General features: G+C 44.2%; 1 protein-coding gene across 1 annotated transcript in view; it reads right to left on the reverse strand.

Annotated features, from left to right (window-relative positions):
* The window catches only part of LOC119970875 (polycystic kidney disease protein 1-like 2), a 137,541-nt gene that overhangs the window by 36,546 nt on the left and 86,857 nt on the right, over positions 1-14,138 (reverse strand). The window contains exons 20-23 of the mRNA XM_038805984.1: positions 12,964-13,160; positions 5,760-5,965; positions 1,749-1,917; positions 288-498 (exon numbers count right to left, since the gene is read on the reverse strand). Coding sequence (XP_038661912.1) covers positions 288-498; positions 1,749-1,917; positions 5,760-5,965; positions 12,964-13,160 — 783 coding nt within the window. The remainder of the gene's footprint in view (positions 1-287; positions 499-1,748; positions 1,918-5,759; positions 5,966-12,963; positions 13,161-14,138) is intronic.

A 14,138-nucleotide genomic window follows, 5' to 3' on the forward strand; every position in this document is an offset into this window, starting at 1 on the left:
AAAAGAATGCCTACCAAGGAGTGTCACCTGAATGTTATCGTAAGGCGTTCTCTATTAGGAAGGGTGTATTTCAAATTATCTATTCGTTCCGTTAAATTTGTCCATTAAACCTTACATTTATCCAACTGAATTAATGGCCTACAGATTTCTGTGCTTCTGAAGCATCTCTATTCCCAAGGTCCCAAATTTGTAAAGATGTAAATATTTATTTTAAAGGCATGTTTTCGATTGTGAGCACCGTCATCACGGACTGCCAAGCTTTACGTTACATTTCTGCAAACAAATACCTTTCATAAGTTGTATCCTTGATCTGAGGGACGCTTTGCAGGGAACGCATCATTTTCTGCACCTGATCAACAGCATGTATTTGACTGTAAGGGTTCTGGAATTTGCTTACACCCATTAGATTTAAATTCTCCTTCACTTGTTCCAGTAACGTGTACAGGCAGCATTGTTGCTTTTCAAGTCTCTGATTCCTCAAATCAGTCATGGGATTTTCTGAAAGAATAAATATAAAACCCATTTTTTTGTTCTATGAGCTATTTTGATCAGACATTGGCGTTGACTAAATGCTGTCCATTCAGGCACCTTTGAGCCAGGCATTCAATATTGTGTACTTTTGAACTTCAATATTGATGGAGTAATAGAGTATTAATGGAGCAACATTTTGCCTTACTACCCCCGGTAAATTTTGAAAAGTCTCTTTTTTTCAGGAATACTCAGGTTCTTTACTACCAAATGACTATTTGAAATAATTTCAACTTGAAATTATTCACCCTTTAGTGGCAATGCCAAAATTAACACATTGGTCAAGTGGTTTGTAATTTCCCACAGTACATTGATCACTTAGTTTTATATAAGCAAAATAACTGCAAGGTTAAGTGATTGGTAACTTCACAACGGTATGTGGCTGCACGGTAGCACAGTGGTTAGCACTGTGACTTCACAGCACCAGGGTTCCAGGTTCAATTCCCAGCTTGGGTCACTGTCTGTGTGGAGTCTGCACTTTCTCCCTGCGTCTGCGTGGGTTTCCTCCGGGTGCTCCGGTTTCCACCCACAAGACGTGCTGTTAGGTAATTTGGACATTCTTAATTCTCCCTCTGTGTACCCGAACAGGCGCCAGAATGTGGCGACTTGGGGCTTTCCACAGTAACTTCATTACAGTGTTAATGTAAGCCGACTTGTGACAATAGAGTTTATTTAATTTATTTATGTGGGATAAATAAATTATCCCACAATTTATTTATGGTTAAAGAATCTGAAGTATAAACAGAAAATCGCAGTTTGGTCAGCAGCTGAAGGAATTGATCTAGGTTTGAGCCGGATCCCCCCCCCCCCCCCCCCCCCTCCTGGATTGACCGACATGCTTGACGTTTCCAACATGTTCTATTTTTATCTGTTTAGCAGCTACCACATATTGCCAGATCAAGAGGAACATATGCGGTTTCATCAGCAGGAAAACAATGACAATCATTATAAAACTGTTCTGAAAAATGCATTGGCAAGATCAAAGAGAATATCTGTGTCATCACAGGCAGACTGCTGTGTGAAATTCAATTCTGATAAATCCGTCTCTGTTCAGCCGCTTTGAAATTCAGGCAAACCTGCATTGATTTTCAGATGAGCTTAGCTGGTCATTATTCTGAAATAACCTCCTAACATATCCAATTAGAATATCAAACAGCCCTATGTACAAAGTACATAAATATCAGCGAGATAATGTTTTTGAAAGAAGTGTCCATATTTACCGGTTGCATCTCCATTCTCACTCATATTGGGTTGCTCCATAATAATTTGAAGAATATTGGCCAATAGAACCAAGAGTTGATTAATATCATTGGCATTATTGACCTCTTCTTCTAATGTAGATACATCCATTCGTGTCTGGGAAATACAGCTGGTGACTCTCTTGATATCCTGGATGTAAGTAGAGGAACAAAGGATCATTTGTTGGAACATATGCAACATTTTAATGTAGATTTAATTTCTGTGCTTCAGCGTAGACAATCGCCTGGGTGGAGTAAAGGCAGAAAATCAGTCAGGAGTGATCCCGTGCCCCTGATAACATCTGACCTGACTTTGTGCCCATTCAGTTAAACGGGTGGAAAACCAAGTAAACTCTGTGATTGAAACATGATTGTCTCCAGCCACCATCCTCTATAGATTCTGTGCAGCCAGTTCTCCAGGCCAAGGACAAAATAAGTATAATGTCTCCTCATAGGAAACTTTGAATGGCGTTGACACTCACTTCATTGAGAGCTTCTGTTCCAGGTGCAGTTGAAGAGCTAAGAATATGTCAGAATTGAAGGGTTAGGAAAGTAATACCTAATAGGAATACCCACAAGATGGATATAAGAGAAGGATTGGGGAATCTTCGAAGTTCATACATGTTTTGTCCTGGGGAAACATGATTGTAGTAAATTGATAAAGATTAAAGGGGCTAGCTAGAATTCAATTCCAGAACATGCTGACCGATTAAATAATACCCCATCCTAAAATACAATTAGACTCATGCCTGGGAGAGCTTACCACGGTTCTAATTATGACCATCCATATATTCCTCACATTACCTGAACGCTTGGCCGAACTAGTACAAAAGATCAACACCCACATTTGTCATATTTATGCAATAAAGCAACAAAAACAGCTGGATTAGATATATATTTCACAAAGAATCAGTATAAATATCTTCTTCCTCAAGGTGAGGACTGTAGAATTTTAATAATCTACTAATTGATTTTCACAATAACTTCATTGCAGTGTTAATGGAAGCCAACTTGTGACACCAATAAAGATTATTATTATTATTTAGGATTTTATATTCTTTGGAACTAATGTTTTGGGATATCACACTAGCCATATTTTAAGTAGACTAGCTTAGGTTCTTGCCTGCTGAGAGAGCAAGGAATTAAACAGTTAAAGACTCCCCTGCTAGCGAGTGCAGATGTATCACCATAAGAGACATCACTTCACCCCTGGTACTAACAGCTTCTAGGACATGCATGACTAGTCTCCATGTTTTTGAAAACAACTTGAGAAGGCCAACTATCCATATGTTGTGTTAATGGAATGTCATTAGTATCTCTAATTCATGGGTATAATATTGAACACAGGTTTTTCAGTTACTGATTTTGTGACTTGCGCTATGGAGGTGGGATAAAGCTCGTGCCTTAACTTCTAACCAGTTGAAATGGTTAATGCAAGACTTGTCCAAATATGACACAAGGGGTCACATAATTAGGGATAAATATTGAAGCTTCCAAGACATGGCGGGCACAGCACCATCACAGCGTCTATAATAATAATAATCTTTGTTATCACAAGTAGGCTTACATTAACACTGCAATGAAGTTACTGTGAAAAGCCCCTAGTCACCACATTCCAGCGTCTGTTCGGGTACAAGGAGGGAGAATTCAGAATGTCCATATTACCTAACAGCAAATCTTTCGGGACTTGTGGGAGGAAACCGGAGCGCCCGGTGTAAACCCACACTGACGCTGGGAGAACATGCAGACTCCGCACAGACAGTGACCCAAGCCGGGAATCGAACCTGGGACCCTGGCGCTGTGAAGCAACAATGCTAACCACTGTGCTACCGTGCCGTCACTAGGCTGATGCTCGACTGAGGGTCAGATAATGACCTATGGTGGACAACTTAGACAGAGCAGAAAGATTTCAACTGAGCTATCAGCACTCAAAGGATTGTGGCATTTTCATTGTTATATAGGAAAGGGTGGGCCGAGGATTCCCAATAAGGATTCAAATACGTTTGTTATCATTAAGTTTCAGAATGGATGTGGCGAACTCAAGTCTCTTTTTGGAAGGTCAACCAGGTTCACCATTGTTTTCTGTTCACTCTTACATAAATTGTAATTGTTTCAATGGGCTCACTTGAACTCCCTACTGTAGTTCCCAAACATTAGGTTTTCAGCAGATTGCTGTAGAATGAGTCTATATATTTTATTAAGTAAACAACAATGTGCCTTATGTTGCTATCTTAGGTGTATCATGGTGTTCTGAACCTATTCTATGACCTTGAGTTTCAGAACGGTGGAGAGCGAGCCTCTATGCCATTGTGAAAATGGTGGAAGAGGCCAAAATCCAGAAGTCCCGCCTCTGAACACATCTTCGACAATTTTCATGGGGGGAGAGGGGTGGGGCAGGATTTGTGTATGTGTTTCACTAGAGGCAGCTGTCCATTTAAAAAAGCTGTTGCCTCTGGTCATGTCTCATTTTCATGAACCGGGAGTGGGAAACATGACGTGTGCAACTTAGACCAGGTAGGAGCAGGTCCACATTTTGCGGAGTCCTTTAGAGAGGTGGGAACCCTTTTGAAGAGGTATATGGACCCATGACACCATTGGGGGAGGTCAGGTCCCCTTTGGGAAAGGCAAGGTGCCCTTTCTGATTGTTAGAAGTGCACATGAATGTACACAAAAATGCGTAAGCTCATTGGAATTCTTAAGAGAGTTATCAAAAGGAACCGTCAAAAGGATCTGTCAAAACCAACATTCAAATGCAATTGTCAAGCTGTCAAGGCATTTAAAATTCCTACTCTTTAAATCTTTAAAGTGAAGTGTAAAAAAATGAATTGCTTGCTATTTCACTCTCTTGCTATTTCACTCTGTCTTGTTTATATAAGCCTAAGGGTTACCATTACTGGAATGGTGCTGTATGGCTAATTTCACAACTTTTCATTATTGCAGTAGGATGCCTGCTAGTTCACAGTTTAATTGACAGCTACAAGTGACTATGGACTCTTGCAAGTAGGACTATGGATTTCAATGATTTTATAACGGATTAAGCACTTGAATGAAGTGTTTGCTTTTAAATGAGATTATGTAATTGAAGCACAGTACATGTGGTGAATGAGTTTTTATGACTTAGAGTTGTTTTTAATTAAGTCTTCAATAGACTCTTAAAACTTTGTTTCATCTCAGCATGGGCCCCGAGGCCTGCCAATGGTGGATACTGGGTGAGTTGTTATGGAGGGTGCAAGGGAAAAGAATGGTAGGTGGGGGACATGTGTTGGCATAAGTTGGCACTAAGTTAGGATAGAGGCTATTAAAGGGCCATGTGGAAGGGTAGAATGCAACGGTTGGCATGGAGGGTGTGATGGGCCATGGGGGAATGGATATAGGTAAAAAGTTAGCATGGAAGGTATGAGGGACTAAGGGTGATGATGAAGGAATGAGAAGGAAAATTGGAATGGATGCACCTCAGGGTGAAGAGGAGGGACAAGGGGGCATGATGTGTTATGGGGTGGCATGGGTGAGTCATAGGGGTGAGTGGGGAGGGGGGCATGAAATGGCATGGGTTGGCAGGGATGGGACTTGGGGAGTGTGTGATAGCGGTGAGGAGGTGTGAGGGATGAGTTTGCCAGAGCATGAGGCAGGCTTTGCACACATCCGCACACATGCACTCATTCCGGCGTCGTCCAGCCCACGTCCCATAATATCCGGCAACCCTGGAACAAACGTCTGACCTTCCAGAGCACTTTCTCTTGGGTCAGGTTTGCAGAGCTGGGAACTATCCCAACTCCATATTCCCGACCTGGGAGTGAAAAATCAAGTATATGTTAGAATCCATAGAACCTCTACAGTGAGATTCACAATGTTACAATTACAATTAGTCTGCAATTGATGTATCAAATACACATTCATGATTTTACACTCTCTATCAAACTTATACATTTGAGACCTTGCTTTATATAATAGTACAATATATTTTCTCTGGGAAGGAGGAAGGTAAGTGCTGACCTGCAGTAGAGACTCTGGAGTAAGAGGGGGTGTGTGGAAGCTGGTGGACGGAGGCCTTGGAACTCTTCTATAATCCAATGTCTTTGTGTTATTTGGTCTGTTACGAACGGACCTGAATATCTGTACAATTCCCAGATTGATGGGAAACATGATTAACGCACTCTCGACCCCAATCATCATCTCCTGGAAGAAGGAACTGAAATCTCCTAGAGTAATGCATAAATTATAATCAGTTCACAGGAATAAATTCTACTGTTGGAATCTGTATCAATAAATAAATAAAGCCCCAATTTTTCAAAATCCCAACAGTATTCTTGTTTTTCTTTAACACCTTGCAGTCGATTAAAAGCACCCCCCCCCCCCTCCCTTTTGCCAGATGAGACAAATATTTCCCACATTTTCTTGGAAAGTTCCTCCTGTGGTATTTTTTTTTTTTTAAATTATGTTCTTTGTTGTAGCCACAAAGAGAAAGAATCAGAGTGGCATAAATCAAGTTTGTATAACATAGGTTTATTTACAAGATGCTGCTCAAACAGGGTACAATGGCGAACTCCACAAACTCTCCAAAGCTACCATTGTGTAACACGTGACATTACACCAGCCAATGGTGTTACTCTGATATATAACACTCTTTACTCATTTAGTATCCCAGCATTTTTACTTATTTCAGTGGCTGCCGCCCTATCCCTGTAACCCCATCTAATATTTTGGACACGAAGGGGCAATTTAGCATGGCCAATCCACCTAACCTGCGCATCTTTGGACTGTGGGAGGAAACCAGAGCACCCAGAAGAAACCCACGCAGACACGGGGAGAAACTACAAACTCCACACAGCCAGTCACCCAAGGCCAGAATTAAACCCGGGTTCACGGTACTGTGAATTTCCAGTGCTAACCACTGTGTCACCATGCTGCCTTTCGTGTCCTTCGACTGGTCTCGCATAATCGGCATGGATTCTTTGCCATGGCCTGGAAAGCCACTCCCATGGATGCAAAGATTGTAGTGGAGGTACATTTCTCAACGCAGTATAGAACTGGCAAAACCTCACCTTCTCCTCTATTTGAGCAACCAACACCTTCATTCTAACTAAACCAGGATACCCCTCGTGCAGCTCCAGGATTCTACTCTGTAGACATGGCAGAATGATTACTCGAATAACCAACAACATGCAGCAGGGTGGTCGGTAAATCCCACCCAATGTATCTGAAATTCCCACGTTCATCACAACCAGCAGCGAGCGAAGGGATCCCTTTTGCAACTCCAAAGTTGTTGCTAAGGGATGATGATGTTCAGTTAATAGAAGAAACTGGCGGCCAAATAAATAATGGTGGAACCTTCAAATACCAAAAATAATGCTGAGAGCTTCTTTCTCAAGTGGAGCGTAGTTGGATTCAGAGCTAGTCAACATCCTGGAAGCAAATGCCATTGGTCGCTCTTACCTTGAAGGCATTATTATATGCGAGACAACTGTTCCAAGCCTATAAGGTGATGCAGCGCGAGCAAGCCGCAGTTTCAGTTTTGGGTTTCAAATGTACCAATGTCTCCAATTCCTGTAATGGCCGGGATCCTCCGATCCGGCGCCGGGTCGGAGATTTGCCGGGGGGGGCGCGAGAATCGCGCCACGCCACTCCTATGGCGGGCCGCTGATTCTCTGGTGGCCAGAGAATTGGCGGCAATGCCCGCGGGGTCGCCGCTGCGCTGGTCGGGGGCCATTGAAAGCAGCCCCACTGGCGATTCTCCGCACCTCGACGGGCCGAGTGCTCGCCACGTTTGGCTGCGTCCCGCCGGCGTGGGTTACGTATGGTCCTACCCGGCGGAACCTCGGAGTTCTGGCTGCAGGGGCCGTCCTATTGGGGGGGACGGGGGGGATCCGACTCTGGGGGGGCCAGGCCCGTGATCGGGGCCTACCAATCGGTGAGCGGGCTAATTCCAGTGGGGGCTCATGTTCCTCCAAGCCGGGTCTCTGTAGGACTCCGCCATATTGCCCGGGAACCGGCACAGAGACGGCAACCCACGTGCATGCGTGGATCCGCACTGGCCGTGGCGCGCATGTGCGGACCCGAGGAAGGGGTGAATGCCTGGGCCTGGAGGCCCAGAGAATTCCAGCCAATATTTTTTTGACATCTTTTGTCCAGAGCCAAGCTTGTTTGGTACAAAGCAATGTATGTAAAGGCTTTAGCCTTTTTGCTGAGTGCGGTACAAACTTTCCATAGTAGTTTAATAATCCTGGAAATGACCTTAACTGAGTCACGTTCTAAAGTCATGGAGCATCCAGGATGTCTGACTTCTTCTTAGGTTCTTTGTGAAGGCTGTCTCTGTCAATGATGTGTCCAAGATAGTGAATAGAAGTTTTAAAAATTTGCACTTCTCTTTCTTGTACCTGATATTATGTAGTTGCAGCCTTGCAAGAGTAACTTCTAGGCTCTTTACATTGTTCAAACCTATAATCAAAATGTCATCTAGGTAGCATTGCACACACAATGTCCCACTCAAGATCTGATCCATAGATTGTTGGAAGAGAGCCGGTGCTGACGTTATGCCGAATGGAAGTCTCAGATACCGAAATAGACCTTTGTGTGTTACTATGGTCAGTAACGGTTGAGACTCACTGGCAACATTCATTTGTAGATTTGGGAGAGATCAATGTTGCTAACGTTTGGGTCACCTGAGAGGCCTGAAAAAAGATCTTTGATAAATGGTAAAGGGTACTGATCAACACATTACACAGGGTTGATAATCATTTTGAAATCACAGAGTCGTACTTAACCATCCTTCTTTAAGACTGGGACGATTGGAGTTGCCCAATCGCTGGCTGTAACAGGCTCAATGGCTCCTGCCTTCTGAAAACTCCTGAGATCTTCTTCCATTTTCAGTCAAATCGAATAGGATACGGTACGTGCTTTCGAACACTTAGGCATGCTGTCTGCCTTTATCTTGAGTTTCACTTGAACCACAATCATGGATCCAAGTAACTCCTTTGCATACTTTCTCAGAAGTGGTTGAAAATCATTCGTAGAATCAACAAGTTGGTTCACGACTGCCCAGTTTAGTTTAGTCTCCCTTAACCAAGATCTCCCAAACAATGCTGGAACATTTCCATGAACAATGTGAAGAGGTAACTCCACTTTTTGCATGTTAACTTCCACAGGGACATTAATGAAGCCCTTCAGCAGCGTGACCTCCTCGATATATATTCTCAAGACCACATCAGATAGTTGCAATGGCAGATACTTCAAGGTCTGATAGTATATCGATTCAGGTGGAAGTGATACTGTAGTGTCCATATCCATTTCCATCTTAATAGTGTTCCCATTTAATTTTGGATAGACCCAAAATCATTGCTGTTTTCATTGTACTGCTTGTATTGCTAGAACGCGGAGCTTAAGTTCCTTACACTGACTTGACACTTAGATACTCGGTGAGTCTTCAGTTGGATCACATAACTGGTAAACTCACACTGTAAACTTTGCAGTATTTTTCTTTTTACACTTCTTTTGTGCTGATGAAGGTTGGCATGACCAACATGCCGTGGCAATGTGACCAACTTTAGCACACTTTTGGCATTTGTTCTCTTTGCTCCAACAATCTCCAGTCATATGTCTCACTTGATTGCAGCGATGACATGGTAAGTTCTTGGTGGACCTGTTTCTCACAGACTCCATCTCATGGACTTTAGGCCAAACTCCAATCAGCGAAGCTTCTCTCGCAGAAAGTTCCAGAGACGTTGCCATTTCTATAGTAGATTTTAGGGTAAATGCATCTTCAGTCAACTAAATCCTTTGGATGGTTCCTCGTCATTGTACTTCTTTATTGGCTATATCTACTGTACTCATGTGATCTTCCTCAATTTTGGATGGCAGCAGAAAAACAGTCCAGTAAATCACAGTTAGGTCACAAATAATCAAACATATCAATTAAGCGAGCCATTTCCCTCTGTGAACATGGCTTTTAACCCCATACACACCATGACAGAAAAATAGCTCAATAACTTGAAACATCATAAACCAAATGTGTAATTTTTGTCAAACTTGTCAGTAATCCAGCTATTGGCTGAATGTCGTCCTCTCTTGGAGGTGCTGAAGACAGGTCTCCTCTGCCACACAACAAGAATATTGTGTCCAGTTTTGAGAAAGTAAGTCACTGAATGGGTACAGAAGAGATTCCCTAAAATGACACCAGGGATGTGCAGAATATCAATGTGCTCATTCTATATGGCTGACATTGTGGAGCCTTCCAAAAGTCATAAGGTTTAACATGGGACCTCAGTCTTTGAATACATGAGGCATGTGCATTCCTCTTTTTTAAAATAAATTTAGAGTAGCCAATTCATTTTTTTCCAATTAAGGGGCAATTTAGCGTGGCCAATCCACCGAGCCTGCACATCTTTGGGTTGTGGGGGCGAAACTCATGCAAACACGGGGAGAATGTGCAAACTCCACACAGACAGTGACCCAGAGCCGGGATCGAACCTGGGAGCTCGGCGCCGTGAGGCTGCAGGGCTAACCCACTGCGCCACCGTGCTGCCCCAGGCATGTGCATTCCTGATATGACCGCGGAAGTGGACATTTTGCTTTATTCTGTCGTTACATCTGAACTACTTTTATTCCTCAGAATTCTTCTCCATTAACTTGCACATGTCTAGTTTAACTGCAGTGCTATAATCACACATTTTATGTCACATCCGATGTATTGAGGGATTGACCTGAACAGGAACCCCCTGCAGCTCACTGATTGGTAAGTGGATGACTCTGCAGGTTTTGGAAGCTGCACTAGCCAGCAGGCAATGAGGCCCAATAGTTGTGGGGTGGGGTGGGGGAAGGTGAGATGTGTGTCGGTTGAGTGAGCCCAAGGTGGCAGTAACACAGTGGGCTGGATTCTCTGGCCTCATCAATGTTGGGACCCGTAGCGAGCCAGAATAGAAATTTTGGCATTCCAGCCAAGAGTCCATTCACCCAAGGTGGCCCCGGAAAATCCCAGCTATGAGCAAGGATGAAGGATGTTGGCCAGTACCTTTGTGCAGCCCAGTATTCCTGCTTCTCCAGGGACCACAGTAAAGAAATCACAAATCATATGGTGGCATCTTTTGAAAGGAACATCCAATTGTTCTTCAGAGTGATAGCTGGAGTCCCGCACACACAGATAGGACATCTCTTTTATATTTGTAAAGTGCTTACCAACACAACCAGGTGCTCAGAAAGCTCTGTGTATTGAGAACATTAAGAGATCTACTGCCATTATTGAATCACTAACACAATGTTCGAACCAGATAGGGCACTTAAAATCTGGGCTTGCGCATTCTGCGAATGCCTTGACAATGTGATATTTCCATTGAATTATGGCGAACTTCCTTTAAATGTAAAAAGACCCAATTTGACATTAAGCATTAATTATATTTTCGAATTTACCCTCTCTGGTTTCTAGGCGAATTGTTCATTCAGAAATTTAATGAATCATAGATTTATAGAATCATAGAACTTACAGTGCCCAAGGAGGCCATTCGCCCCATCGAATCTGCAGCGGCATTAAGTCATAATAAGGGGATCAGGGGTTATGGGGAGAAGGCAGGAGAATGGGGATGAGAAAATATCAGCCATGATTGAATGGCGGAGCAGACTCGATGGGCCGAGTGGCCTAATTCTGCTCCTATGTCTTATGGTCTTATAATCAATAATTATATTGAATAATCATATAATCATAATCAATTTTCAGTATCATTGTTGGTCCAGCAGCATCTGCGGAGAGAGAAGGAAGCTAATGTTTCGAGTCTGGATGAAGCTTTGTCAAAGCTTTGACAAAGAGTCATCCAGACTCAAACCATTAGCTCCGTTCTCTCTCCACAGATGCTGTCAGATCTCTGAGATTGTCCAGTCGTTTTTTTTTTTTTAAATAATTTTTATTGAAAGAGTTTTTCCATACAAACATTTACCCCTACTAATTTTTAAATTATTTACAACACAATCCCTCTAGGCAAATGTCCCTCCCTCGCCCGCCCTCTCGCGCGCACCCGTCCTCCCCCCCCCCCCCCCCCCCCCCCAGGCAACCTTAACAAACAAGGCAGCCTACAGTTTCAGACATGAGCAGCGAGCAGACTTGCCCGCGTTACAGTCGTGCATGTCCCCCCACAACCCTTGCTGCCCCCCCCCCCCCCCCCCCGGGTTGCTGCTGCCACGACCCCGAACGTCTATCTCTGATCTAAAAAGTCAAGGAAAGGTTGCCACCGCCTGGAGAATCCCTGTACCGACCCTCTCAGGGCAAATTTGATCCTTTCTAGCTGAATATAGCTAGCCATATCGTTAATCCAAGTTTCAACGCTTGGAGGCCTCGCGTCCTTCCATTGAATTAATATCCTTCGTCGAGCCACTAGGGACGCAAAGGCCAGTATTCCGGCCTCCCTAGCCTCCTGTACCCCCGGTTCTACCCCGACCCCGAAGATCGCAAGCCCCCATCCTGGTTTGACCCTGGACCCCACCACCTTCGACACCGTCCTTGCCACCCCCTTCCAGAACCCTTCCAGCACCGGACATGCCCAGAACATATGCACATGGTTCGCTGGGCTTCCCAGACATCTGACACACCTGTCCTCACCCCCAAAGAACCGGCTCATCCTTGTCCCCGTCATGTGAGCTCTATGCAGCACCTTAAATTGAATGAGGCTCAGCCTCGCACACGAGGAGGAAGAATTGACCTTCTCCAGTGCATCCGCCCACGTCCCGTCTTCTATCTGCTCTCCCAGCTCCCCTTCCCACTTGGCTTTCAGCTCCTCCCCTGATGCTTCTTCCGCCTCCTGCATTATCTTGTAGATGTCTGATATCTTCCCCCCTCCGACCCAGACCCCCGAGAGCACCCTATCACTCGCCCCCTTACTGGGGAGCAGGGGAAACCCCTCCACCTGCCGCCTAGCAAATGCCTTCACTTGTAAATATCTGAACATGTTTCCCGGGGGGAGCTCAAACTTCTCCTCCAGCCCTCCCAGGCTCGCAAACCTCCCCTCTATAAACAGGTCCTTCAGCTGCCGTATGCCCACCCTGTACCAGCTCTGAAATCCCCCGTCTATGTTCCCCGGGATGAATCTATGGTTCCCTCTTATTGGCGCCGCCAACAGACCTCCCATTTCCCCCCTATGTCGCCTCCACAGTCGTTTTTTTTAATGTTTCAAGTTCCAGCATCCACAGTCATTTGTTTTTATCTCAGTATCACTTTTACCCAGTGCATGCTGAGTTGAATCATCGGATGAGGTGCCCCAGAACATGATGTTGGTCAGCATTGAACCAAGCAGCAGTGAAAAGCAGCAGGAAACCCGTTGAACTCGGGTGAAGAAACTTCTGGGGGGGCGCTCAACCACTGAAAACCAGATATGTCCATCCGTAAGGCTTTCAGCTGTCTTCATGAAAAACAAGTTTCTGGAACATATAAACAACGATAAGTTGATATTGATTTAATTATTTATTGTCCCGAGAGTACAATGTAACATTATCTAGCCAAGCAAGATTTTTGTTTAATGAGTGTATAAAATTTAATGAGTTAAACTTATGTGTTTGGAGCACCAGAGTAAGAACTCTAGCATTACAGCATTGCAAAAAAATATTTTATTGATACACTTAACGACAGTTGGTGCACGCAAAGCCAACAACTTCACGCTACACCGGCATAACTACACTCACGCACATCTTGTAAAATTTGTTCTGAATCAAAACTGGCACCACAAGCCACTTATATGTCACATTATAATGGGCATACGCAAGTAGGGTGGTCACTTGGGTACCATCTGCAAACATCGGGTCATCCTGAGAGTGCCTGGCAAAACCTCTCTGTTTAATCAAATTGTTTCCTCTTTTCAACAAGGGAAGTGATGAAGGTTTTGCTGTTTGCAAAGATAGCACCTGTCATTTGTTTGATAAAGCTATGAACAACGAACCAGACCTGGTCCATATCCTCACCTTTGGCTTAGAAGGATCCATTTGCCGGAAAGTTTTATTCTGCAGTGACCTTCACAGCTGTGGAGTGAGTTCAGTTGTCTGCACTCCAGATGTGTGGTGAGATTTAGCAAGTCCATTCGCCACAGACGCAAATCCCATTATGGCAGCAAAATCTCACCGGTGAGATTTCAGAACGCGATCTTCCCTGTCCCCCACCAGCGATGTGACCAGGTTCACGCTGATATGCATGATTTCAAATACATTTTAATATCATTAAATAGCTTTATGCCATTGTGTCTGACCATGTTCAGTCCAAGCTGCCCCCCCCCCCCCCCCTCCCCACACCACACACACGCACCCCACCCCGAGGGTGTGATGTCACACTGGCATGAATCACTACTTGTTATCAAAAACAAAAAACAGTCGTGATGACCACACCGGCGATGCAGAGGTACCTGGAGG

Source organism: Scyliorhinus canicula, chromosome 9 (genome assembly GCF_902713615.1).
Source record: "Scyliorhinus canicula chromosome 9, sScyCan1.1, whole genome shotgun sequence".
Taxonomy (NCBI): domain Eukaryota; kingdom Metazoa; phylum Chordata; class Chondrichthyes; order Carcharhiniformes; family Scyliorhinidae; genus Scyliorhinus; species Scyliorhinus canicula.